The sequence below is a fragment of the Haliotis rufescens genome, unplaced genomic scaffold (assembly GCF_023055435.1).
Source record: "Haliotis rufescens isolate VD_foot unplaced genomic scaffold, xgHalRufe1.0.p SCAF_7, whole genome shotgun sequence".
NCBI lineage: Eukaryota > Metazoa > Mollusca > Gastropoda > Lepetellida > Haliotidae > Haliotis > Haliotis rufescens.
The window spans coordinates 11,193,682-11,219,767 of NW_025964361.1; the positions used below are offsets into that span (position 1 = coordinate 11,193,682).

The 26,086-nt window shown below is 41.7% G+C and overlaps 1 protein-coding gene across 2 annotated transcripts; it reads left to right on the top strand.

Moving 5' to 3' along the window:
• On the top strand, window positions 1–22,896 carry LOC124127846 (endonuclease 8-like 3). Of its 2 annotated transcripts, XM_048388062.1 has the most exons (11): window positions 1–275; window positions 2,840–2,844; window positions 8,723–8,840; window positions 10,758–10,882; window positions 10,988–11,131; window positions 11,809–11,986; window positions 12,976–13,011; window positions 18,532–18,606; window positions 19,944–20,113; window positions 21,180–21,819; window positions 22,529–22,896. In XM_048388062.1, the coding sequence occupies exons 3-11, from the start codon at window positions 8,742–8,744 to the stop codon at window positions 22,691–22,693; spliced, it is 1,632 nt and encodes a 543-aa protein (XP_048244019.1). In that variant the 5' UTR covers window positions 1–275; window positions 2,840–2,844; window positions 8,723–8,741; the 3' UTR covers window positions 22,694–22,896. The 2 variants fall into 2 exon arrangements, with proteins under 2 accessions (XP_048244019.1, XP_048244020.1); XM_048388063.1 differs by lacking the exons at window positions 1–275; window positions 2,840–2,844 and having other exon boundaries at window positions 8,326–8,840.
• Window positions 22,897–26,086: the final 3,190 nt, after the last annotated feature.

Below are 26,086 nucleotides of genomic sequence, written 5' to 3' on the forward strand. Positions count from 1 at the left end.
TTGGTTACATAAATATCACTCTGTACAATAGACAACTTTTTCAATCTATGCATGTCTTATAACAGGTATGCTTTATTTGTTCATGTATGTTAATTATCATATATAAATGTAGTTGTGCTGGATCATCACGTGTCGCTCACTATTCGCAGTGGGCGTGTCCTCATTGCCTTGTCATCGATCGTGCTCTCCCCGGGGCTTCACAGTGCGTTTGACACCGTTCAACTTCGGTTCTGTTACTGATGAAGCGGTATCTCTGCGGCACGGGGATTTGAAGAGTCGTGAATGTTTTTCCTGGTACAAAATACGGTAGGATATCTTCTACTTAGGCGTTCAAATTAACTTGGCCTGTAAAACATTCACGATGAGACCATGGCCAACATATATTCAAAAGTAGTGAATCACGGTGAATGAATTACCGTATTCGACGTAATATGCGCCCAGGGCGCTCTCAAAATTGGAAATGGGGGCTCTTATTAGAAAATTATTTTGGTGAAAAAAACAGAGTTGAAAGATAAATTTCATGGTTTATGATGACAGCATGAAATGTTTATGTACGACAGATATATTTTTCCAGAATTTAATTGCCCATGATTAAGCGGGTGCATTTAACACACGAGTGCGTATTATACGTGAAAAAATAAGTCTTGTGTACATTGATCAATCGGAAGGGGTGCCAATTGGGATTGTTCACTAGCCAATATATTAGCAAATATCACTGGGCGCTTATTAGAGTGGGGTGCTTATTACGTCGAATACGGTATGCAATGTTTTGGAAGATCATGTAAATAAAAAAGACCACTGACATTTATTTGATATATCGTTTGTCTCTTATGTGGAAGTTAGAAATTAGATTATAGACACTAAAACTCCTATAGATCTAGCTTGCGATTGCTATTTTAACAATTGTCAAAACATTTAAACATGTAAACATGTCTGAGAAATTGATTGTCTGTACTTGGAATAAGATAATACCTACCTTTAGAATAAAGTACCACAAACTTTCAAACACGTGACAATACCCTATGATGTAATTTGTAGTATTTTGTTGCCAGTCACACCGGTGAAACAATGCTCTGTGACGTCAGGGGTCATCGAGTGTGTTTAAGCTCCTCTCAGTGATCTATCATCTCTACAAGCTATGTCATTGAATACGCCAAGCAGTGTTGAGAGTTTCAAATATTTGTTTACTAAATATAGCCTGCGGTGGCGCATTTTATAGCAAGCGCTTTTATTTTTTATATAGAACGCAGTTTATTAGGGATATATTTGCGCTCAACACATCCAAATGTCGCATGTGTTAGGGTAGGTTACCCCAAACTCTATCCTTAGCCCTTGGATCCCCTTTACGATCAATCATCCCTTTACGATCATTGGAGTTAGGTATCCTGTTTAGTACTGGCTATTATAGATTCTATTGTACGTGGCTCCTAATTGTTGTGTATGTATTATGTTATTTGTCCGACCCGCACATTGGAGGAACATCAAATCTTCAATACATAACAAAACCGTAGTTGGCTCAATCACTGTTTAATGGAGAACTGGCGTTGCCTCACACAGCTGCCTAGGTTACCACAACATAATGACGTCACACCTAAAGTGACGTCACTGCACGTGCGCATTGGCGCACTTACAATGTAAACATACCTAACATGCACAACATTTCTCCCCCTTAAAAGAAATTACTTTCTACTTCTCTAACCAATACATTTACAATATTCAGAACACAGTACTATGAGCTATTTTCTAAAGTTATAATTTAACAATGTAACAACTTTCAACCACAAATGATAAACTCATATATATATGATATCTGCTACACATTGCTGAATACTTTATTCAATGACTTAATTGTCAAAACTGTCAGTTTCTACATTGTGTTCTCACAGGGTTAGTCTATCGGGAGGTTTTCTCACTCTTTCTGAACGTCTCACGGTTTGTTTTGCTGGTACATTTGCAATTGTCACCTCACTGTCTTCACACTGGTGTTCATCACATTGCTGTGATGCACTAGGTATTACGATAGGGTCGCCTTTGTTGACCCTGATACTTTCTACAGTCCCTGCACTACAGTCACTTTGAACGATCATGTTCTCGTTACCATGGTTACTAGTTGCATCTCTACACCTTAATTGATCAATATGACGCTTGACAGTTCTTTTGCCAATGTCAACATCATAATGTCTTTCACCACATTTTGTCATCACCTTGCCAGCAGTCCATTTGTCTGTTTTGTTGTACTCACGCACCCACACCTTATCATTGTCATTTAGCTGTCTTGTGTCGCCAGGTTGACACAATGAAGAAGACTGTTTTGTAGCAACAACATCAGCATGATTAGGCTTGATTAAGTCAATTCTACATCTTAGTTCTCTTCCAAGAAAAAGTTTTGCTGGAGTTTCTTGAGTTGTGCAATGGGGACTAAACCGATAGGCTAGCAGAAACCTATCAATCTTCTGTAATGTTGCATCATTCCCTCTAGTTGATTTCATAGCTTGTTTGAAGGATTGAACAGCTCTCTCAGCAAGTCCGTTTGTAGCAGGATGATATGGAGCAGATAAGATGTGTTTTACACCATTACTTCTCAAGAATGTTTCAAACTCATTTGACACAAATTGTGGACCATTATCTGTAACAACTTGCAGTGGTAATCCATATTTCGCGAACAAACCTCTCATCACTTTCACTGTCGCATCAGCAGTAGTTGAATTCATAACAATCACCTCTAACCATTTGGAATGAGAATCTACAACAACGAGGTACATGTGACCCATGAAAGGACCAGCAAAGTCCAAATGAATGCGACACCATGGTTTTGATGGCCATGACCAATGATGAACAGGAGCTTTTGTTGGATCATTTTGAAGATTCTGGCATGTAATACACATTCTTGCAGTACTTTCAATATCAGCATCTACTCCAGGCCACCACACATAACTTCTAGCAACTGATTTCATTTTCACCATTCCAAAATGACCACCATGTAACTCATTTAGAACACCGTTTCTGAGTTTAGAAGGAATCACTACTCTCATTCCCCATACAATGCATCCTAATTGAATGGAAAGCTCATATCTTCTTGAGTGAAATGGTTTCATTATTTTGTTCTCACTGTGATCTTTATCCCAACCGTTCATCACTGCCATGTACACTTGTGAAAGAACAGGATCTCGCCTTGTCTCATTTCTCACATCACCTGCTGTAATAGGCAGATGTTCAAACTGACTTGCATAGAACAAATCTACATCATCACTCACATATTTTGTTGTATCAGGTAGAGGTAAACGAGACAACACATCAGCATTTGCATTGGCAGAGGAAGATTTGTACTGAATTTTGTAATCATATGCACTGAGAATCAATGCCCATCTCTGTAGACGAGCAGCAACTAATGAGGGTACTGACCGTCCCTCACCAAACAGGGCAGTGAGAGGTCGATGATCTCTCACGAGAGTGAAATGCCTACCATACACATACTGATGAAATCTTTTCACACCAAATATAATTGCTAGGGCTTCTCTGTCAATTTGTGAATATCCCTTTTCAGCCTTGTTCAGTGTTCTTGAAGCAAATGCAATCGGTTGTTCAGTACCATCACTCATCACATGAGACAACACAGCACCCACGCCATAGGAGGATGCATCACATGCCAATGTTATTGGCAACAATGGATCATAATGACACAACACATCGGAACTTGCAATTTTTGCTTTAGACATTTTTGAAAGATTTCTCACATTCAGTTGACCATAGCCATTTCTTGTCTTTCTGCAACAGTTCGTTTAATGGGTGAACGATTGTAGAAAGGTTCTGGATGAATCTGCCATAGTAGTTGACTCCACCGAGAAAGGAACATAGTTGTGTCACATGTTCAGGTCTTGGAGCACTGATGATAGCTTTCACCTTATCTTCTGAAGTATGAAGTCCTTCTTTGTCAATAACATGACCGAGATACTTGACTGAGTCTACAAAGAATTTACACTTACTTTGTTTTACTCTCAAGCCGAATTGTTGTAATCTTGACAAAACTTCATCCAAGTTCTGTAAGTGTTCTTCATCATTTGAACCGGTCACTAGAATATCATCTTGATGACATAATACTTTCTGCAAACCTTGAAGAATTTGGTCCATTGTAGCTTGAAAAATTGCAGGAGCTGAAGCAATGCCGAAAGCAAGTCTTGTGTACCTGTAGAGTCCTTTTGGAGTATTGATGGTGAGTAGTTTCTGTGAGTCTTCATCCACCTCCATTTGTTGATAAGCATGAGCAAGATCAATCTTTGAGAATTTCTGACCTCCGGCAAGTTGAGCGAACATGTCTTCAATCTTTTTTGTGGATACTGGTTCACATTTAAAGCTGGGTTTACAGTAGATTTGAAATCGCCGCATATTCTGACAGATTTGTCAGGTTTGACCACTGGAACTATTGGTGTAGCCCACTCAGAATGTTCTACTTTGATAATCACACCATTTTTCTCCATTCTTGAAATTTCTTCATTCACTCTATCATGAAGTGCATAAGGAACAGGCCTAGCTTTCATGTATTTAGGAGACATGCCATCTTTCACTTCTAAATTGGCTTTGATTCCATTAATTGTACCCAGTCCATCAGAAAATACATCACAGTATTTCACAAACATTTCACTGAGTTGATCTTCACTTGACATTTTGTGACACATGTTGACATTATTTCCTAATGATTTCCAGTCAATATTTACGTATGGTAACCACGCCCTCCCCAGTAACAGAGGACCTTTTCCCTGCACGACATGTAGTGGTAACTGGTTTACTCTTTCACCATCACGAACGTCAACATGTATGATACCAAGATTTGTGACAAGCTCACCTGTGTATGTTCTCATTGGGATTGGCGATTCTTGTAAGCTGCATTCTGAAAAGTTCTGTCTGTAAACGCCTTCAGTAAGTATAGAACTTCTTGAGCCAGTATCTAACTCCATCTTTAGATCACGTCCATTTACATTCACTGTCACCCATATGACATCTGCAGCACCGTGAATAGCGAGCAAATGATTTAGACAGTCACCTATATCATCTAGAATGTCATCTTCATATTCATGGGTTGAACAAAGTTCTTCATTGATAGCATTTACACGAAAAGTTTGACGCCTACCGTTTCTGTTTACATTGCTGGAGCTAGCACTTCCTGTTTGACAAAACCCGGATGTTGAACTTTGACCTGACCTTTGACTCCATTTCTTCGCTTTGCATACCTTCTGAATATGGCCTTTCTTTTGACAGAATGAGCAAACTGTATCTTTGAAATTACAAGTATCAGCTAAATGCGAAGGCTTTCCACATCTATAACAATAACGTTCATACCTTGCATTAGATCTTCTGGTGTTTGAAAGAAAACACCTCTGACTGTGATTGTTCCTTCGGTAATCCGTTGCGGCACAATTCTTCTGAATCGCAGCTAATTCCATTGAATTTGCATTTGAAACTGCACGTTCTAGTGTCAATTCTAATTCTGCAAGCAATTTTCTTTGAACATTTACACTTTTCAGTCCAAGAACTAATTGATCTCTTAAACGTTCATTCAGTGTAGCGCCGAAGTCAGAAAATCTAGCCAGTCCTTTCAAAACAACAACATATTGTGAAACAGTTTCGTTTTCGGTCTGCATTCTCTTGTGAAATCTGTATCTTTCAGCAATAACACTTGGTCTAGGCATGTAATGATCACGTAAAACAGTGAATAATTGTTCCAAAGTATGTGTAGAGGCAAATCAGGAGAAACCACTGATTTGAGAACATTGTAAGTTTTTGCATCAATCATGGAAAGAAACCAAGAAACTTTTCGTTCATTTGGAATGTCATTAGCATCGAAATATAAACTCACTCTTTCAGAATATGACATCCAATCTTCTAAACTTTCATCGAACTGTCCAACATCTCCAATGACGCCTGCCATTATGGAAAAGCACTGAATGTAATCACGTATAGAAAGTTTTATCCTCGTTGCCACTGTTGTGTATGTATTATGTTATTTGTCCGACCCGCACATTGGAGGAACATCAAATCTTCAATACATAACAAAACCGTAGTTGGCTCAATCACTGTTTAATGGAGAACTGGCGTTGCCTCACACAGCTGCCTAGGTTACAACAACATAATGACGTCACACCTAAAGTGACGTCACTGCACGTGCGCATTGGCGCACTTACAATGTAAACATACCTAACATGCACAACACTAATATTCTTCACACAAAAACGTCGAGTAAATAAAGGATGAAATGGTTTTGTGTCGAATATTTGGCTACTGGAAACTGTCCTGGAACATTCACACAAGCCACTTTCATCGGCTACATTTTTTCAGTACTGATTCAAAAGCGAACTCACCATTGTGTCATCACAAGCCATGCTCATGCCTCCCTTGTTCCTTGCTATTATCCACATCATCCTTTCAGTGTTCCCTACCACACTTTTCTGTTACAAAAATCACCGACGAATAAAATAAATACCATGTCATTCATGTGAACTCGAGAGTTTGACGTCTGACGCCTGGAGCTGTTTTCAGTTCACGTCTTATCGGCTAATTCCTCACCACTTGGTATCTTGTAGATTACGGAATGGGACAAGTGTGCCAAATGGCATCAGGATCACTCGTAAGTGTCCGTAGACTAAAGTCACGAGACACCATGTCTACCCGTAACCTTCGTAAGTGTCTGTCACCTATTCAACCCTTTTCGTTCAGTTCCGTAACGTCGTAGGCATGACTAGGTAAATTTGCACTTTGTTGTACAGTGTGTACATAGCTCAGTCGGCTACCTGTCGGGCTAACAATCCGACGGATTCTCACAAAAACTGGTTGCTTGTCTTTGAGACATGTGACCTACGGCAGAGATCGTCCTCACGAGAAGTTGTGGTACTGTATTCTAAAGGTGCTCAGATAAATCAGATTATCAATATTTATCATCCCAAACAGGATTCCACAGCTATGATATATCGCTTGGGTGAGATCAAACAATGTCTCCTACTGATATATATGTATATATGGCCTATATAGGAAATTGTCATCACAATCCTTTGCAGACCATGACATCGGTTACCATGACATCACAATCAAATGACATCGCAAATCTCTGTCACTGAAGCTGGTTAGCTCTACTTTCTCACTCACTCTGCTAAATACTGTTTCCAAACTGAACTTGTTGGAAGAATGATTTTGGATAATAAATTGAATCTTACCCTTGTCTCTTTTGATCAAATATAACAACACTCGTTGATGAAAAGTTTGAACCTCCTTGCAAGCCTCGGAGATATAATGTTACATTGTCTAGTGTTGATATAGTTGGTACTTGGGTGAGATTCTCAATTTGTATTATTTTATTGTGACAATCGTCTTGGGGACTCGGGGTTAGATCTAGAATTGGACCCAACAGCTGCCTTTCTATAGATATGTGTTAATATGAGGCGAGGGGCACGGATGGCCGAGTCGTCTAAGGCGCCGCGAGTTATATCCCTTGGGCACGCCAGAAACTTATGATTGTGGGTTCAAATCCCGCGTTGCCCCAATTATGTTTCTAGGTTTGTCAGCACCATACTCGTGCTCGTGGGTTTCACCGAAGTGGTAAACATCTGAGACCTGCATCACTTCAGGCTTTCCTCCCACTTTAAGCTGACACACAATGATATAACTGGAGTACTGTTAAAAGCGTGTTAAACCCAACTCACTCACTCACTCACTATGAGGCGACCTGTGGATCAGATGGTCAAGCCGGTGACTTTGTTGATTGTGTGACATCATCCCCCGACAGCTCTCAATATCGATCACTGGTTCGTCCAGTCCAGACTTGATTTTTTATAGGCTCACAACAAACAGATGGAACATTGCTTAGTGTAGTACACTTTCTGTAACTCTGCTGCTGACTAAACCTTTAAAACTTAAAATTATGTGTGTGATGAATAGTGATGTATAAAGTATTGGTATAATCAGAGACACTTGATATTTAGTGTCCATGGTATGACAGTGAAAACATTTACACAGTGTGGGTGTTTTAGCAGTTTCTGACTGACTCATTACCAACCATCAGTTGGAATGGAAAGATCTTATTTGAAACAATAAGAGGGGCACGGGTGGCAGAGTTGCGTCCCTTGGGCACGCCAGAAACCTATGATTGTGGGTTCGGATCCTGGTTTGCCCCGATTATGTTTCTAGGTTTGTCAGCACCATAACCGTGCTCGTGGATTTCACCAAAGTGGTAAATGTCTAAGACCTGCATCACTCTCGGGCTTTCCTCCCACATTAAGCTGACACGCCGCGATATAACTGGAATACTGTTAAAAGCGGCGTTAAACCCAACTCACTCACTCACTCTGAACCAGTTCTCAGTGATTCAATTCTGCTACAAATTGGAACAGAATAAAACTCTCAGTAGTAAATTTTTTTGTCTCATTCAAGCAGGTCTAGCTACAAACTCTGATGAATAGTGAAGTAAGTTTCCCAATAGACCTCCGGATTAGTCTTAAAAGAAGCAAATTTCCAAGGCTAAATTAGGCTTCCATTTTGGGGCTATTTTTAAAATCCCAGATTTTGTACCCTTAAGTCTTTGTTTTGTAGTGGTTATAATAACATATTTAGGTCACATGTTACTTAAGGTCTTCCAGCCTTTAGGTATAGCTTGATGACTTCCTTGAACATGACATGCCTTGCCCCTAGCTTTAATTATTATATGACAGTATGTGTGTGCGCTTTCCCACTCCACGAAGGCAACACATTAGGGCACGATGGTTGAAGGTCCAGGCTGCACTTTGAATGGGGAGAAGATCAGAGGTCGCCTGGTTGGGAAGACGGTGCGGAGTGTTTCTGGCAGCGCTGTCAACAGGGTAAGTGATCGGGTCCTGGTCAAGGTAGTGTTCGTATTGCTACAACTGTCTATGTTGAAGCGTGTGAGTTACTATTGTCTTACATCTTCCTGAGTCAAGGGAGTTAACTGACTATAAAATTCAGTTTCCACCCTTGCCGACCTAGGCTAGAATTTAAAAAAAACAAAAACTTTTTTTGCTGAACTAATGAGTCTAAGCATAGTAAATTAAAAATCAAGTAACAAAATCAAAATCCAGTTGGAAAACTGCCGTGCAGATTTCGGCCGATTGCAGGATTTGCAATGCATGTGTATCGCCAACTTAGCATCAACAGATATTTAAAAAAAACTTTCATGTTTTAAGTCAAGATGCTCACGTAAATTGTCGCACTTTACGAAGTAAGACCGTTTTATTAGAATATAGATATTGATTATCGATCAAATTGTCTTCACTGGGCGCCGCCATTTGCAGCCAATTCAAGTGATAGAAGAGGTTGAATCTGATTGGTCAACAGGAGGTACATAACTCGTAATAGCCACTGGTCGCGCTGTGATCGAGCCCAGAAATTCCAGCCTAGTTTGGCAATGGTGGAAACTAGGCTTTTACAGTCAGTTAACTCCCTTGCCCTATGTGGAACCTTGAACAAACTTATACATGTTCCTCAGGTCGGACATTTTTTCTTATTTGGCTTACAGATTTTTGGCCTAACAATTCAAGCTGGTTGGTAAAAAACAACAATTAATCCAGTTTCAAATAAAAAAATTAATTTCCTCTAGTGATTTAATATAATTTGGTGTGTTTTTAATATAAATTAAATTTTAAGTTATTTTTGAATATTGATAGTGACAGTAAATGAGGTTTATTAATTATTTCTGCTTTTAATTTTGCATTTAAGTTCACATTCTATTTTTCGGGGAGTTGGCGGATTCCTTAACCAGTTTAAAATAGGTCTGGCCTTTGTATAAAGTTAGTTGTACCAGAGTATCCAGTGGGCGATATTTTGGAATTTTGTACCATGTCATCTTCCCGAGGCAAGAGAGTTAACTGACTATAAAAGTCCAGTTTCCACCCTTGCCGAACTAGGCTGGGATTATGGAGTTACATTTTGGCTGGACAAACGAGTCTATGCATAGTCAAATCAAAATCGTGCATCGAAATCAGGTTCATAAACTGTCATGCAGAGTTTGGTCGATTGCAGGATTTGCAAAGCATGTGCATCGCCACCTCGTTGTCAACAGATATTTTCCAAATCTTTTCATGTTTTTAATCAAGGTGCTCACATGATCTGATGTACTCTGCGAAGTAAGAACCGTTTTATCACAAAATAGATCTTGATGGTCGATCAGATCGTCTTGACTGGGCGCCACCATTTTGTTTGAAACAAATGCATGTGATATGAGAGGTGGAATCTGATTGGTACATATGGGAGAGGCATAGAATGGACATAACTCGTAATAGCCACTGGTGGCGCTACGATCGAGCCCAGGAATTCCAGGCTAGTTCGGCAAGGGTGGAAACTGGACTTGTAAAGTCAGTTAACGCTCTTGCCTCAGGAAGATGTACCATGTAGGCTATGGGATGGTAATTTAAGTCAGGATACACACACATATTTTTTCAAAGATAAATTCAAATTAATGACCAACCATTAATTTTGAACCAAATGAACATCTTATCAAGGGAGGAAACTTTTTGAAGGGGGTTGGGGGAGTTTTTATTTTTTTACATTTAAAAAGGGGGAATGCCCATCAGAGCATCTAGAACCCCCAGATCCACAACTGTTGGGTATACTTACATTTGCGGAACTATACTACTCCACTGTTGATAGGGGCATTATGACTCCTATGTCAAATGTATATTTAAGTATATCTGACATATCTGGGCATCCCTATCAAAAGTTGAGAAGTATATGTCGATAAACTACAATATTGTGCTTTCCAGGATGTAAAGAAACAAAAGAGGGAAGATCACATGACCAAATATGATGAGCTGATTGGTCGGAAACTGGAGGAAGTGCTCACCCTTGGGAAAGAACTGTTCCTGTTTTTTGGAGACTTGTGTTTGAGGTATGAGCATGATGGATCTCGAGCAGGTTGGTTGAGTGAATGTTGTTTTACACCACACTCAGTTGTTGTAAAAACTTTTGTGGCCTTCCTTTTGCTTTTTTTCAGGATCCATTTCTTGATGGCGGGGTCAATCCGTGTAAACAATGTCCAGTTGGACAAGGACTACTCCAAGGTGACCACCACGGCCTCCCTGGAGCTGGACATGGAAGGGGATGCCCTGGCCTTCTACAAGAGTACGGCAGACATCAGGTGGAGTTATATACACAACACACACAGAGAAAGGCCAAAGGATAATGTATGATAAGGGCCCTATTTGGCTCACAGGATCTGCAAAATAAATGAAAGAAGACACATTTTTTAAATTGTTATGAAATTTGTCAAGAATGTGTCATTTTGTTTTTCGACACTTTCATGTTTTCATCTTGTAACAACGCTGAATGTTGGGTAAAGGCTAAAAGTTACAAAATGAAAAAAATGTCCACGGCATACACAAGATTTCTGTGGTGAAAGTCCGGACAAAGACGAAGAAGGAGCCATGGTTGAAATATCACTTCATTGCTCTACCTTAAGAAGTACATGAATAATTTGCAAGTGATTCCATGGCACCTGATTGGCCAACCAAGCAGTTTAATTTGCATTTATGTTTCCATAAATAGAAAATACAGGCCATGCCCACGAGGATTCTACTGTTCCTGATTGGCTCATAGGGTCATGGGTGGGTGGGACTTGGGATGCATTGTCAGTGATTTGGTAGTGTTATCCACTATTTATTTATGAGAATTGATGGATTATGTTTTTGCGTTTTTGGAGGTATAAGGTTTGTGACATTTATACCTCGATATAAACCAGTCAATTCTCAAATATAAAAAAAATATTTTGATTTTCTAAGAATACACATGACTGACGTGCAACTTACTATTTTTCAGACTATCCAAGGATTGTCATGAGAAGTTTGAAAAACTCAAGGATCTTGACATTTGTTCAGTTATTTTCAACCCCAGGCGAGCGGTTGTCATGGTGATGGAACAGACTGGCAGAATGGTGTGTGATGTATTGCTGGATCAGCTCATTTTGCCAGGAGTGGGCAATATCATCAAGAATGAGGTGGGTGAATCCATTGTACTCAGGGGTGGCAATATTATCAAGAATGTGGTGGGTGAATCCATTGTACTCAAGGGTGGCAATATTATCAAGAATGTGGTGGGTGATTCCATTGTACTCAAGGGTGGCAATATTATCAAGAATGAGGTGGGTGATTCCATTGTACTCAGGGGTGGCAATATTATCAAGAATGAGGTGGGTGAATCCATTGTACTCAAGGGTGGCAATATTATCAAGAATGAGGTGGGTGAATCCATTGTACTCGGGGGTGGCAATATTATCAAGAATGAGGTGGGTGAATCCATTGTACTCAAGGGTGGCAATATTATCAAGAATGTGGTGGGTGATTCCATTGTACTCAGGGGTGGCAATATTATAAAGAATGAGGTGGGTGAATCCATTGTACTCAGGGGTGGCAATATTATCAAGAATGAGGTGGGTGATTCCATTGTACTCAAGGGTGGCAATATTATCAAGAATGAGGTGGGTAAACCCTTTGTAATCAAGGGTGGCAACATTATCAGGAATGAGGTGGATGATTATTATTTGTGGTAAAGTTTATGTTCATCAAGAACTGGGGGCGGTCGGGTAGCCTAGTGGTTATAGCGTTCGCTTGTCTCGCCGAAGACCCAGGTTCGATTCCCAACATGGGTACAATGTGTGAAACCCATTTCTGGTGTCCCCCCGCCGTGATATTGCTGGAATATTGCTAAAAGTGTTGTAAAACCATACTCACTCACTCATCAAGAACTCTACCCCAGTGACCACTGTTTGTCGTCAGCGCAACTGAAGTGAAGATTAAGAAGTCACAATGTGTTACAGGACTGGCTCTGTGTGATCATTCAGTGACAGAGTGGACAAGTGTTCAGACTATCTGTCTCTAGGTTGCCTAGACCAGACTATTTCTAACATGCATCCATGTTATAGCAGGATTATTGCTGACTGCAGCTTAAACAACTTTCCCTCACTCACTCTACCACGTTATATTGCAGGCGTTGTATGACAGTGGCATCCGGCCGAATACCAAGGTAAGTGCACCACTAGGATATGTTTACTTTTCAAACTCACAGATAAATGGACACTGTTCATACTGATAAAAATACTAGTGATTTCATCTAGTCCCACAAAACTGATAGTTGAGAAATGAGATTATTTACTCGTCATCAGTGCTCTGAAATTGCCAAGTCCAAATTTTATTTTGCTCATCCATATATTGTATTCCCAGATACTGTAAAATACTTATTGCAACCATGCCTTGGATCAACTTGTTATTGCACCCATGCCTGGCATCAACTTGTTATTGCACCCATGCCTGGCATCAACTTGTTATTGCAACCATGCCTTGGATCAACTTGTTGTTACACCCATGCCTGGCATCAGCTTGTTATTGCACCCATGCCTGGCATCAGCTTGTTATTGCACCAATGCCTTGGATCAGCTTGTTATTGCACCCATGCCTGGCATCAACTTGTTATTGCAACCATGCCTGGCATCAACTTGTTATTGCAACCATGCCTTGGATCAGCTTGTTATTGCACCCATGCCTGGCATCAACTTGCTATTGCACCCATGCCTTGGATCAGCTTGTTATTGCACCAATGCCTGGCATCAACTTGTTATTGCACCCATGCCTTGGATCAGATTGTTATTACACCCATGCCTGGCATCAACTTGTTATTGCACCCATTCCTGGCATCAACTTGTTATTGCAACCATGCCTGGCATCAGCTTGTTATTGCACCAATGCCTGGCATCAACTTGTTATTGCACCCATGCCTTGGATCAGCTTGTTATTGCACCCATGCCTGGCATCAGCTTGTTATTGCAACCATGCCTGGCATCAACTTGTTATTGCACCCATGCCTGGCATCAGCTTGTTATTGCAACCATGCCTGGCATCAACTTGTTATTGCACCCATGCCTGGCATCAACTTGTTATTACACCCATGCCTGTCATCAGCTTGTTATTGCACCAATGCCTGGCATCAACTTGTTATTGCACCCATGCCTGGCATCAACTTGTTATTGCAACCATGCCTGTCATCAGCTTGTTATTGCACCAATGCCTGGCATCAACTTGTTATTACACCCATGCCTGGCATCAACTTGTTATTGCAACCATGCCTGGCTTCAACTTGTTATTGCACCCACGCCTGGCATCAACTTGTTATTGCACCCATGCCTGGCATCAGCTTGTTGTTGCAAACATGCCTGTCATCAGCTTGTTATTACACCCACGCCTGGCATCAACTTGTTATTGCACCCATGCCTGGCATCAGCTTGTTATTGCGCCAATGCCTGGCATCAACTTGTTGTCACACCCATGCCTGGCATCAGCTTGTTATTGCACCCATGCCTGGCATCAACTTGTTATTGCACCCATGCCTGGCATCAACTTGTTATTACATCCATGCCTGGCTTCAACTTGTTATTGCACCCATGCCTGGCATCAACTTGTTATTACACCCATGCCTGGCATCAACTTGTTGTCACACCCATGCCTGGCATCAGCTTGTTATTGCACCCATGCCTGGCATCAACTTGTTATTGCACCCATGCCTGGCATCAGCTTGTTGTTGCAAACATGCCTGGCATCAACTTGTTATTGCACCCATGCCTGGCATCAACTTGTTATTGCAACCATGCCTGGCATCAGCTTGTTGTTGCAAACATGCCTGGGATCAACTTGTTATTACACCCATGCCTGGCATCAGCTTGTTATTGCAACCATGCCTTGGATCAACTTTTTATTACACCCATGCCTGTCATCAGCTTGTTATTGCACCAATGCCTGGCATCAACTTGTTATTACACCCATGCCTGTCATCAGCTTGTTATTGCACCCATGCCTGGCATCAACTTGTTATTACACCCATGCCTGGCATCAACTTGTTATTACACCCATGCCTGGCATCAACTTGTTATTGCACCCATGCCTTGGATCAACTTGTTATTACACCCATGCCTGGCATCAACTTGTTATTACACCCATGCCTGGCATCAACTTGTTATTACACCCATGCCTGGCATCAACTTGTTATTACACCCATGCCTGGCATCAACTTGTTATTGCACCCATGCCTGGCATCAGCTTGTTATTGCACCCATGCCTGGCATCAACTTGTTATTACACCCATGCCTGGCATCAACTTGTTATTACACCCATGCCTGGCATCAACTTGTTATTGCACCCATGCCTGGCATCAACTTGTTATTGCACCAATGCCTGGCATCAACTTGTTATTGCACCAATGCCTGGCATCAACTTGTTATTGCACCCATGCCTTGGATCAGCTTGTTATTGCACCCATGCCTGGCATCAACTTGTTATTGCAACCATGCCTGGCATCAGCTTGTTGTTGCACCCATGCCTGGCATCAGCTTGTTATTGCAACCATGCCTGGCATCAACTTGTTATTGCACCCATGCCTGGCATCAGCTTGTTATTGCACCCATGCCTGGCATCAACTTGTTATTACACCCATGCCTGGCATCAACTTGTTATTACACCCATGCCTGGCATCAACTTGTTGTCACACCCATGCCTGGCATCAACTTGTTATTACACCCATGCCTGGCATCAACTTGTTGTCACACCCATGCCTGGCATCAACTTGTTGTCACACCCATGCCTGGCATCAACTTGTTATTACACCCATGCCTGGCATCAACTTGTTATTACACCCATGCCTGGCATCAACTTGTTATTACACCCATGCCTGGCATCAACTTGTTATTACACCCATGCCTGGCATCAACTTGTTGTCACACCCATGCCTGGCATCAACTTGTTATTACACCCATGCCTGGCATCAACTTGTTGTCACACCCATGCCTGGCATCAACTTGTTGTCACACCCATGCCTGGCATCAACTTGTTATTACACCCATGCCTGGCATCAACTTGTTATTGCACCCATGCCTTGGATCAACTTGTTATTACACCCATGCCTGGCATCAACTTGTTATTACACCCATGCCTGGCATCAACTTGTTATTACACCCATGCCTGGCATCAACTTGTTATTACACCCATGCCTGGCATCAACTTGTTATTGCACCCATGCCTGGCATCAGCTTGTTATTGCACCCATGCCTGGCATCAACTTGTTATTACACCCATGCCTGGCATCAACTTGTTATTACACCCATGCCTGGCATCAACTTGTTATTGCACCCATGCCTGGCATCAACTTGTTATTGCACCAATGCCTGGCATCAACTTGTTATTGCACCAATGCCTGGCATCAACTTGTTATTGCACCCATGCCTTGGATCAGCTTGTTATTGCACCCATGCCTGGCATCAACTTGTTATTGCAACCATGCCTGGCATCAGCTTGTTGTTGCACCCATGCCTGGCATCAGCTTGTTATTGCAACCATGCCTGGCATCAACTTGTTATTGCACCCATGCCTGGCATCAGCTTGTTATTGCACCCATGCCTGGCATCAACTTGTTATTACACCCATGCCTGGCATCAACTTGTTATTACACCCATGCCTGGCATCAACTTGTTGTCACACCCATGCCTGGCATCAACTTGTTATTACACCCATGCCTGGCATCAACTTGTTGTCACACCCATGCCTGGCATCAACTTGTTGTCACACCCATGCCTGGCATCAACTTGTTATTACACCCATGCCTGGCATCAACTTGTTATTACACCCATGCCTGGCATCAACTTGTTATTACACCCATGCCTGGCATCAACTTGTTATTACACCCATGCCTGGCATCAACTTGTTGTCACACCCATGCCTGGCATCAACTTGTTATTACACCCATGCCTGGCATCAACTTGTTGTCACACCCATGCCTGGCATCAACTTGTTGTCACACCCATGCCTGGCATCAACTTGTTATTACACCCATGCCTGGCATCAACTTGTTATTACACCCATGCCTGGCATCAACTTGTTATTACACCCATGCCTGGCATCAACTTGTTGTCACACCCATGCCTGGCATCAACTTGTTGTCACACCCATGCCTGGCATCAACTTGTTATTACACCCATGCCTGGCATCAACTTGTTATTACACCCATGCCTGGCATCAACTTGTTATTACACCCATGCCTGGCATCAACTTGTTATTGCACCCATGCCTTGGATCAACTTGTTATTACACCCATGCCTGGCATCAACTTGTTGTCACACCCATGCCTGGCATCAACTTGTTATTACACCCATGCCTGGCATCAACTTGTTATTACACCCATGCCTGGCATCAACTTGTTGTCACACCCATGCCTGGCATCAACTTGTTGTCACACCCATGCCTGGCATCAACTTGTTATTACACCCATGCCTGGCATCAACTTGTTATTACACCCATGCCTGGCATCAACTTGTTGTCACACCCATGCCTGGCATCAGCTTGTTGTCACACCCATGCCTGGCATCAACTTGTTATTGCACCCATGCCTTGGATCAACTTGTTATTACACCCATGCCTGGCATCAACTTGTTATTACACCCATGCCTGGCATCAGCTTGTTGTTGCAAACATGCCTGGCATCAACTTGTTATTGCACCCATGCCTGGCATCAACTTGTTATTGCACCCATGCCTGGCATCAACTTGTTATTGCATTCATGCCTCACTTTTTAGTGCATCTGTACCTTTTAGGTGAGGTGAGGTGAGGGGCAAATGGGGTTTATTGTCGTGTCCAAGATTATTGCACTTATATAGTGACGGTCATGCAAGAGTGTGTGTGTGTCTGCTTGTACTGCTTTGGACTAATGCCGATTTTATACTGCTTGCCCACTGAGATACCATGCCGCAGTTTAACACGAATACCCCACTCAGACACAGTATAAAGACTCCGAGTTGACCAGTCCTTGTTTTAGCCCCTTCCACTTACCAGGCGGATGCTCCACCACGTGGGTCTTCTGCTCCAGAATCCATCTTGTTATTGCATCAACTTATTATTGCACCCGTACTTGACACTGTCAAATTGTTATTGCAACCAGTCACCTGGAACTGTCGACTTGTTATTGCAACCAGTCACCTGGAACTGTCTACTTGTTATTGCAACCAGTCACCTGGAACTGTCAACTTGTTATTGCAACCAGTCACCTGGAACTGTCAACTTGTTATTGCAACCAGTCACCTGGAACTGTCAACTTGTCTTTGCAACCAGTCACCTGGAACTGTCAACTTGTTATTGCAACCAGTCACCTGGAACTGTCGACTTGTTATTGCAACCAGTCACCTGGAACTGTCGACTTGTTATTGCAACCAGTCACCTGGAACTGTCAACTTGTTATTGCAACCAGTCACCTGGAACAGTCAACTTGTCATTGCACGATGCCTGATAGCATCAGCTTGTTATTGAGCTTGTGTGCCTGCTTATAGCCTTTGGTGACATGTTTGGTAAAATGTTTGGTGAAATGTTTGGTAAAATGTTTGGTAAAATGTTTGGTGAAATATTTGGTAAAATGTTTGGTGAAATGTTTGGTGAATGTCAGTAATATAAGTCCAGACTGTTCATGTTCTGATTGTATGTGTAAGGAGTTTTCTTATTTTTATTTGTTTCATAGATCGAAAACTTGACTGAGGACCACATCTCTCTGTTGGTGAAGATGACCCGTGACTTTACCATGGTTTTCTATAAGGTAACTCTCTTCTTAGCTGAGAATATTTTGATTTTCTTAATTGACAATACAGTTGTTCCTTCCAAGATTTCTCGATTTGAGGTATCGTAATAGAAAAACTAGAATCAGAAAAAACATTCTTTAAGTACATCTATTCCTAATGTGGTTAATTGTTTAACAAATGGTACAGCAGCTCGTACTGATTGAAGGCGTGACTTCATCTCCTGGAGTCCGTTGTACAGTCTTATCATTTAGTGGGTTGTAGTCATCTTTCCTAGGAAAGGTAGTTAACTGACTTTAAAACTCCAGTTTTCACACTTGCCGAACAAAGCTGGCATTCCGGTGTTACGTTTTAGCTGGACTAACGAGTCTATGCATAGTCCAATCAAAACTGCATAATTAACTAGACATCCAGTTCGTAAACAACATGGATTTTAATGTGCAGATTCAGGTCGACTGAAGGATTTGCAAAGCATGTGGTCCGCCAACTCGGCGTCAACAGATATTTTGCAAATATGTTCATGTTTTTAATCAAAGTGTTCAAGTGATTGGGTGCACTTCGCGAGGTAAAACACGTTTTATAACCATATAGATCTTGATTTTCGATAAGATTGTCTTGACTGCAATCATTTGGTTTGAAGCAAATGCAAGTGATATGAAAGATGGAATCTGATTGGTCAGTAGGAGGGACATAGGAGTGACATAATGAGTAATAGATGGTGGCACTACGATAAAGCCAGTTTGGCAAGGGTGGAAACTGGACTTTTATATCCAGTTAACTGCCTTGCCTCGGGGAGATGCGTGGTAGTAATATTTCCTAAATATTTGACCTAAAACATTTTTTTACCTGAAAGTGTCTACTTCTTATTGCATGTGTCCAGCAGTGTCACCTTGTTGCACCCATGCCTGACAGTGTCACCTTGCAGCTGCACCCATGCCTGACAGTGTCACCTTGTTATTGCACCAATGCCTGACAGTGTCACCTTGTTGCACCCATGCCTGACAGTGTCACCTTGTTATTGCACCCATGCCTGACAGTGTCACCTTGTTGCACCCATGCCTGACAGTGTCACCTTGTTGCACCCATGCCTGACAGTATCACCTTGTTATTGCACCCATGCCTGACAGTGTCACCTTGTTATTGCAACCCGTGCCTGACAGTGTCACCTTGTTGCACCCATGCCTGACAGTGTCACCTTGTTATTGCACCCATGCCTGACAGTGTCACCTTGTTATTGCATCCATGCCTGACAGTGTCTTCTTGTTGCACCTATGCCTGACAGTGTCACCTTGTTATTGCACCCATGCCTGACACTGTCACCTTGTTATTGCACCCATGCCTGATGCTGTTGTTGCAGTGTCGCCGGGACGGCAAGCCGCTGCGGCCGTATGAGAAGGTGTACCACGTGGGGAAGTGCCGGCAGTGTGGGGGGAGGATCACCACCACCAGGATGGGGGAGGACAATCCCAGGGTCACCTACTTCTGTGACAACTGTCAGAACAACGACCTCGCACGCTTCCGCAAACAGTGAGTCTCTCAGGCTTTTGCTAAGGTGCTGCAATTTGCTGTGCTGTGTTGCGTCCCTTGGACATGACACAAACCTATAATTGTGGGTTCGATTCCTGATTCACCTAGATAATGTATCTATGCTTGTCGGCACCATACCTATGCTCGTGGGTTTCACCAAAGTGATAAACGTCCGAGACCTGCATAACTTCAAGCTTCCTCCCTCATTAAGCGGACTGTCGTGATATACGTAACTGCAATAATGTTATGAGCGGCATTAAACCCAACTCATTCTGGTTTCTGCTATAGATCACATTTTCTCAAAGCATCTTTTTTATCCTTGGATGAATAAAATTTGATCATATTTCTATGCCTCTTTTTCTGAAATCTGGTCTATGTCAATACTTGTTCTGTACAAGGGGTATTGAGTATTGAGCTGGCTTTAATACTGCTTTGGACATTATATCATGTTTTGATTTGGGAGGAAAGCCTTACGTGATGCACATCTTAGACGCATGCTGCTTTAATGAAAACCAAGAAACATACTGGTAATCAAGGCAAAACTAGATTCAACCCTGATCAGTGATTTCTGGCATGCCTGAGGGAAGCAACTCTGCACAGCTAATTGGGGCATCGGGATGACTACATCCATCTGCGCCCCTTCATGCAATAAGTACATTGACTTGGGCCAGTAAATAAAAATGCATGTTTTCATCAAATAGTGATTGACATAATGAGCATTGATCTTCTCAATCAGGATACAATATGCATCAACCAAGCTAGCGAACCTGACCAAATGATCTGGTTAGTTGTCTCTTACAACAAACATGGGTTACTGAAGACAAATTCTAACCCAAATCTTCACGGGTGCTTGTCATCAGAGGCGACTTAAGGGTCGTATGGTCAGATTCAGGGACTTGATTGTGTATCATCATACCTGGATCATGCCAAAGGCATGGATCCTTGCTCAAATCAGTCACTGGAAAATCTAGTCCAGACTGTTTCCATCATATAGCTTTATGTTGCTGAGTGCGGCATTAAACAACAAACAAAAGAAACAATATGATCTCAATCACTTTGGTTTCAGAAAACTCTCAACAAAGAACAGTTTATTAGGCTGGGTCAACACGGGCAATGTCCAAAAGGAAGTCAAAGACTGGGCGTGCTCAGTATGCACTCTGATAAATTCAGCCAATCAAACAAACTGTTCCGTCTGCCTCACACCAAAAGATGGTCGACCAAACCTGACAGCTCAGAACCAGTTCCCACAACCAGTGGGACATGCTTTTGTACCAGATGAAGCATTGACAGAACAACCACAGAACTCTGTCGTCAAAAAGTCAAAGTACACTTTCAGGAAGAGGTCTTTATCTGGCCTGAACACATCAGTGAACACTTCAGTAAGTTCTAGTGCTGACAATCTTGTGCAGGATTCCGATCAGATGCATGCAAAACGACAGAAATTATCAACAGTGTCACGAACCCAGAATTCAAATCCTCCAAACCAGAAAAGTACAGGAGCTAAGCCGATACCAAACAGGAGTGTGTCTGAGGCTTCAAACAGGAGTCAAGGAGGGGAGGTAACTGCTGTGCCCGACATGATACCTCCCTGTCCCGGACACAAGAGACGATGCTTCATGAAGCAGTGCTGGAAGGAGAACGAGAACCGAGGCAGGTGGTTCTTCACCTGTAGCTTGCCACGGGCCAAGCAATGCAAGTTCTTTCAGGTGAATAAATTATACCAATATTTCATTTTACAAACTAAAGCATGGCTTAATGACATCTACTATCTGTATTAACTGAAGAGTGTTTCTTTTTTCAAAGGGCTAAAAGTGATTAAGTTGAACTTTCCAAATAGAAAGGGAGTATGTCTATGTGCCAGTATAGGTTTTGTGAACTGGATATTTCACTGGGCTATCATGGAGAGACCATGGTCTGTGTATCAGCTGGAAACTATGGTTCACTGAGGCTGGGATGACACACCAACTGTGCGATCTGATACGCGTCATAATACTTGCATGTCATCTTATTTGTAGTGCATGCTTTTTCATAGACAGGATGGCTAAATGTTTTTTTAGACCTACAATCTTGCAGTTGTCCCCTATATTGCAAAGCCGACAAACACAGTCGTGATCGGATACTGCCAAGCTACGTAGCCAATTAAATTGTTCCACTTGAATGTAGCACTTAAAGAGAGGTAACTCTATATAAACTGTGTATACGATATCTGATATTCTGTCAAGCTTGTGCCAAAACGACAATTATGGCACAAGGGATGAAATTATTTTGTGTTTGTTTGGTATAAATTATTAAAGTAAGAATGGATTTTGTAATCGCTACTTGTATCTTAAAGTTTTGCCATCTACCGATGCATTGTCCCACAATGACGGTTCATGTGTATGCATAAACTGAATTCCTTTTATTTCCCGCTTTCAGTGGGCGGACACACAGTTCCCTATATGTGAAGGTCATGGCAAGCCATGTGCATTCAGGACTGTGATGAAAGAAGGGCACAACAATGGCAAGAAGTTCTTTGCGTGTCCTCTCGGTAAACAGAAGCAGTGCGGCTTCTTCCAGTGGGCAGTTGGCTATGAGGACTGACTGTGTCATGATGTACACAAAATAAAATCTACTTTATGTTTGATACTGATCTGTACAGATGTGGAACAGGCTGCAATATTTCACTATACACGCACTGAGATGTGAGGAACACCATAGACTCCTTAATTTGTCAGACACTGTTATATGCATATGTCTGTAGTGTTCAACAGGGGTTTAGCAGGGTTTAGCATGGCCTGATAGCAATACATAAGCTGAAAGACAGGTTACACCATTAAGTTTCAATGGATGTAATAAAATGATTAAAAAGACAATCATTTACATTAGGCTAAAAAAAATTAATAGTCTTAGTTCTCTAAAAACAAAACGTGCAGCAGACTTTAAGATGATGGGGCTGGTGCCTGAGAACCAAGACTATTATTTCTTTTAGCCTTATCTCCTTTTTTTAAATTGAAGACACTTTGACATCCATTCAGGAACATTCATTGTCTTGGATCGGAAGGGGAGCAATGCCTTTTCTGTGGATGGGTTGTTCTGCACAGTAAGTGTTCTGTATGCAAGGACAGGTGTTCTGTATGCAAGGACAGGTGTTCTGCACATTAGGTGTTATGTATGCCAGGATAGGTATTGTTCACATGAGTTTTTCTCTATGCAAGGACAGGTGTTATGCACATTAGGTGTTCTGTATGCAAGGACAGGTGTTCTGCACATTAGGTGTTCTGTATGCAAGGGCAGGTGTTCTGCACATTAGATGTTCTGTATGCAAGGGCAGGTGTTCTGCACATTAGATGTTCTGTATGCAAGGGCAGGTGTTCTGCACATTAGGTGTTCTGTATGCAAGGGCAGGTGTTCTGCACATTAGGTGTTCTGTATGCAAGGGCAGGTGTTCTGCACATTAGGTGTTCTGTATGCAAGGGCAGGTGTTCTGCACATTAGGTGTTCTGTATGCAAGGGCAGGTGTTCTGCACATTAGGTGTTCTGTATGCAAGGGCAGGTGTTCTGCACATTAGATGTTCTGTATGCAAGGGCAGGTGTTCTGCACATTAGGTGCTCTCTATGCTAGGACAGGTGTTCTGCACATTAGGTGTTCTGTATGCAAGGGCAGGTGTTCTGCACATTAGGTGTTCTGTATGCAAGGGCAGGTGTTCTGTATGCAAGGGCAGGTGTTCTGCACATTAGGTGCTCTCTATGCTAGGACAGGTGTTATGCACATTAGGTGTTCTGTATGCAAGGACAGGTGTTCTGCACATTAGGTGTTCTGTATGCAAGGGCAGGTGTTCTGCACATTAGGTGTTCTGTATGCTAGGACAGGTGTTCTGCACATTAGGTGTTCTGTATGCAAGGGCAGTTGTTCTGCACATTAGGTGTTCTGTATGCAAGGGCAGGTGTTCTCTATGCTAGGACAGGTGTTATGCACATTAGGTGTTCTCTATGCAAGGACAGGTGTTGTGCACATTAGGTGTTCTCTATGCTAGGACTGGTGTTATGCACATTAGGTGTTCTGTATGCAAGGAAGAGCATTCTTCACATTAGGTGTTCTGTGTGCCAGGTTAGGTGTTCTGTATGCAAGGACAGGTGTTCTGCACATTAGGTGTTCTCTATGCAAGGACAGGTGTTCTGTATGTGAGAAAAGTATCACTGCCCTTAGATATACAACAGACAAGAGTGCTGGACAATATATGTTTAATGAGTCTGTTGTAACAATCCTGACACCATAAAACAACACTGACCATTCATCCATACCACCATGAATTATATTAATGATTTACTTTCTGACCGACATCAATGAAATATATTATCATCATAAACCAAATAAGGAAAATAGTAAGTAGAAAATTATAAAAAATACTAATTTTGTGAAGCCAGTTCAGGCCGCAACACTACCGACACAAAAAACATTTGATTCATGCACATCAAAACCCATCTGTGGCACCATTGTATTGTTGGAGCACTCCATTATATTTCAGGAAGGGACATTTGCGTGTGTGTTCTGTCGCTGTTGCATGTGCTCCATCATGAACTGATGTTGGCAATGCATGTTACAGAACTCTTTAGAATGTTTTGTCTAAAGTCTAGTGAGTGAGTTTGGTTTTTGGAGCAATATTCCAGCAATATCACGGCAGGGGACACCAGAAATGGGCTTCACACATTGTACCCATGTCAGCATTCGAACCCGGGTCTTCGGAGTGACGAGCGAACGCTTTAACCACTAGGCTACCAACCGCCCTTGTCAAAGTCTAAGACTAGGGAAGTGTTGTGAGTAGCGGTATATCCTTGTTACTCTCAATTCCTTAAATATACAGGCCCTCGGTTCCATTATTTTTAAGGAATGGAGATTTTCTCGGACATTCCTCTCAATGAAAACTACAACTGAGTCGAGCTAGATGTCTTGTCCATAGATTCGTCTACAATAGAACATTCAAAATGGTGTGAATCAAGTTCAATATTTTCAAAACCAATGTAGTATCATAAAATGTTGCAATTTTCCATTTCACACCTGTTACATTTATTTGACATAATGCTGATAGGTCAGCACAGAAAGAATGCAAAGTTTCAGATTCATTTGAAAACAAACACATCATGGAATACATCTCACTGTATCAAATACTTCATTTTCAACCCGACAATGCCTTGTTGATAGACATGTTGACTTTGTAGAGTACAATGTCAAGTACAAAACCTCAACATATAATGTACACAAACACTGGTAAGGGACAGGTGATTTATTACAAGGGTGGGTGGATGAGTGAGTGCTTTTTGTTGCACTAATGTACTGAAAATAATGACTCTCCAAAATGCTTTTCAATTTTGAATTACCTCCCCCTGTCCTTGTACTTTTTATCTAGATTAACACTTAGTCTACAAAAACATTTCTTTAAAATAATTGTGTTCCTTTTTAAAAACACACACTTTCTTCTGCTATTTTCTTAATGTGGAATCAAGGAAACTAGACTTGGTTTAGATTCATATAGACTTGCCTAGGCTTTTTGTAAAAAACATATTTACATATGTATATTACAGTCATGGTGCTGGACTATATTTTTTTCATAACCTTCCTGAAAAGACAAAGCACTTCATATTTGATCATAAAATGTAATTTTTTACAGACACTCCCTAAATACAATATGTCTCATTAATCCGACACACGTTAATCCGACAATCAGCTTTATCCGACACTAATGACTAGTGCTAGTTAGACCACTTAATCAGACAGTCTCGCACTCCGACACACCTAATTTGCAACAAATTACTGAAATCACTCTCGTTAATCCGACACAGTGATCAGCGTACTCCATGGTCATCTGCCCACGAGTACACAGCCTGTGTATTGATACGAGACGAGTCAGCTGGTAGCTGCATATTACAATGGCTGCAGAGATAAACTTGCTTCACAATAAACAATTAATGCTTTAAATAAAGAAAACAGGATTAATC

What these genes read in the sequence shown, in the direction of transcription:
- LOC124127846 (XM_048388062.1), top strand. Translation starts at nt 8,742, where the DNA reads ATGGTTGAAGGTCCAGGCTGCACTTTGAATGGGGAGAAGATCAGAGGT. An exon ending in CTGGCAGCGCTGTCAACAGG is followed by an intron (nt 8,841 to 10,757) that starts GTAAGTGATCGG and finishes TGTGCTTTCCAG; the next exon opens with GATGTAAAGAAACAAAAGAG. An exon ending in GCAATATCATCAAGAATGAG is followed by an intron (nt 11,987 to 12,975) that starts GTGGGTGAATCC and finishes GTTATATTGCAG; the next exon opens with GCGTTGTATGACAGTGGCAT.